Source organism: Plectropomus leopardus, unplaced genomic scaffold (genome assembly GCF_008729295.1).
Source record: "Plectropomus leopardus isolate mb unplaced genomic scaffold, YSFRI_Pleo_2.0 unplaced_scaffold24411, whole genome shotgun sequence".
Lineage (NCBI taxonomy): Eukaryota > Metazoa > Chordata > Actinopteri > Perciformes > Serranidae > Plectropomus > Plectropomus leopardus.
The window spans coordinates 1-1,454 of NW_024626504.1; the positions used below are offsets into that span (position 1 = coordinate 1).

At 47.0% G+C, this 1,454-nt stretch overlaps 1 protein-coding gene across 1 annotated transcript; it reads left to right on the forward strand.

Annotated features, from left to right (window-relative positions):
* Positions 1 to 238: 238 nt before the first annotated feature.
* On the forward strand, positions 239 to 1,217 carry LOC121966406 (serine/threonine-protein phosphatase 2A 56 kDa regulatory subunit delta isoform-like; the record flags this gene model as incomplete). The annotated part of the gene is made up of 3 exons (XM_042516503.1): positions 239 to 366; positions 841 to 942; positions 1,046 to 1,217. Coding segments are annotated over 3 exons (402 nt in total), but the record flags the coding sequence as incomplete, so codon positions are not given.
* Positions 1,218 to 1,454: the final 237 nt, after the last annotated feature.

Consider the following 1,454-nt stretch of genomic DNA (forward strand, 5'->3'; position numbering starts at 1 on the left):
CCTGGTCCAGTCCACCTCAGAGACGCAGCGTCTCCTGGTCCAGTCCAACCTAGAACCAACTGGTTTATTTTCTCTGTTGTGAATCGTGTTTAAGTCAAAATAAACCAAGAGAAGCAGATTAAAGTCATAAAGACATTTACAGTTCAAATATTTAAAAATATATTTGTTGACCTGATGATGATGATGATGTGATGATGATGAAGAAGGTGACAGTGTGTGTGTATGTGTGTGTTTTCAGGTGGCAGAGAGGGCTCTGTATTACTGGAATAATGAGTACATCATGAGTCTGATCAGCGACAACGCCGCCAAGATCCTCCCCATCATGTTCCCCGCCCTCTACAAGAACTCCAAGAGCCACTGGAACAAGTAACACACACACACACACACACTCACACACACACTCACACACACACTCACACACACACACACACTCACTCACACTATACAATACGACGAAACCGTTTATCCGCAGGCTTCCTGCTGTCATGAAAAACCTGGAAAAGTCATGGAAATTCCAAATTGTAATTTACAGGCCTGGAAAGTTTTGGAAAACTAAAAATACCTTTTAAGTTTTGGAATGTGGAATTTTGTTGCACAAACCTGAATAATAACTCACTTTGTGTTCAGCGGCTGGTGGAGATCTGACCGTCGTGTCTGACAGAATAGTCCTCTAAAAACATCACCGGCCAGTACAGGAGACGCCCAGTTTACTCCGTCAGTCTGTTAGTGTGGCTCACGCACCTCCTCTCTCCTCCTCTCATCTCTCCTCCTCCTCTCTCCTCTCATCTCTCCTCCTCCTCCTCTCTCCTCCTCCTCCTCCCTCCTCCTGCTCCTCCTCAGGACGATCCATGGTCTGATCTATAATGCTCTGAAGCTCTTCATGGAGATGAACCAGAAGCTGTTTGATGACTGCACGCAGCAGTACAAGGCCGAGAAGCAGAAGTAACACACACACACACACACACACACACACACACACACACACACACACACGATCATCAGGTCTGGATTATTGATCAGGTATTGATCGGTTTTCTGTCTGCAGAGAAAAATATAAGCTGAAGGAAAGAGAGGAGATTTGGCACAAGATAGAGGAGCTGGCCCGACAGAACCCACAGGTACTCCTCCTCACCTGCTCACCTCCTCACCTGCTTACCTCCTCACCTGCTCACCTCCTCACCTGCTTACCTCCTCACCTGTTCCACTGCTCCGCCTGACCTGTGTCCCGCCTCTCCTCCGCTTTGATTGGACGACTGGTTTAAAGAGATAGTGTGGAGCAGCTGCAGAATTTTACATAAAGTTTAACATTTTTTAACTCTGAGCGACTATAAAGCAGCAGGTGTACAGCACTGAGAGCAGCACACTTGATGCCTTGGCACAGCAGAGAGTAAGTCTGAGCAGCAGAGCGTAAATACGCAGCAGAGCGTAAATACGCAGCAGCAGAGGGTAAATAC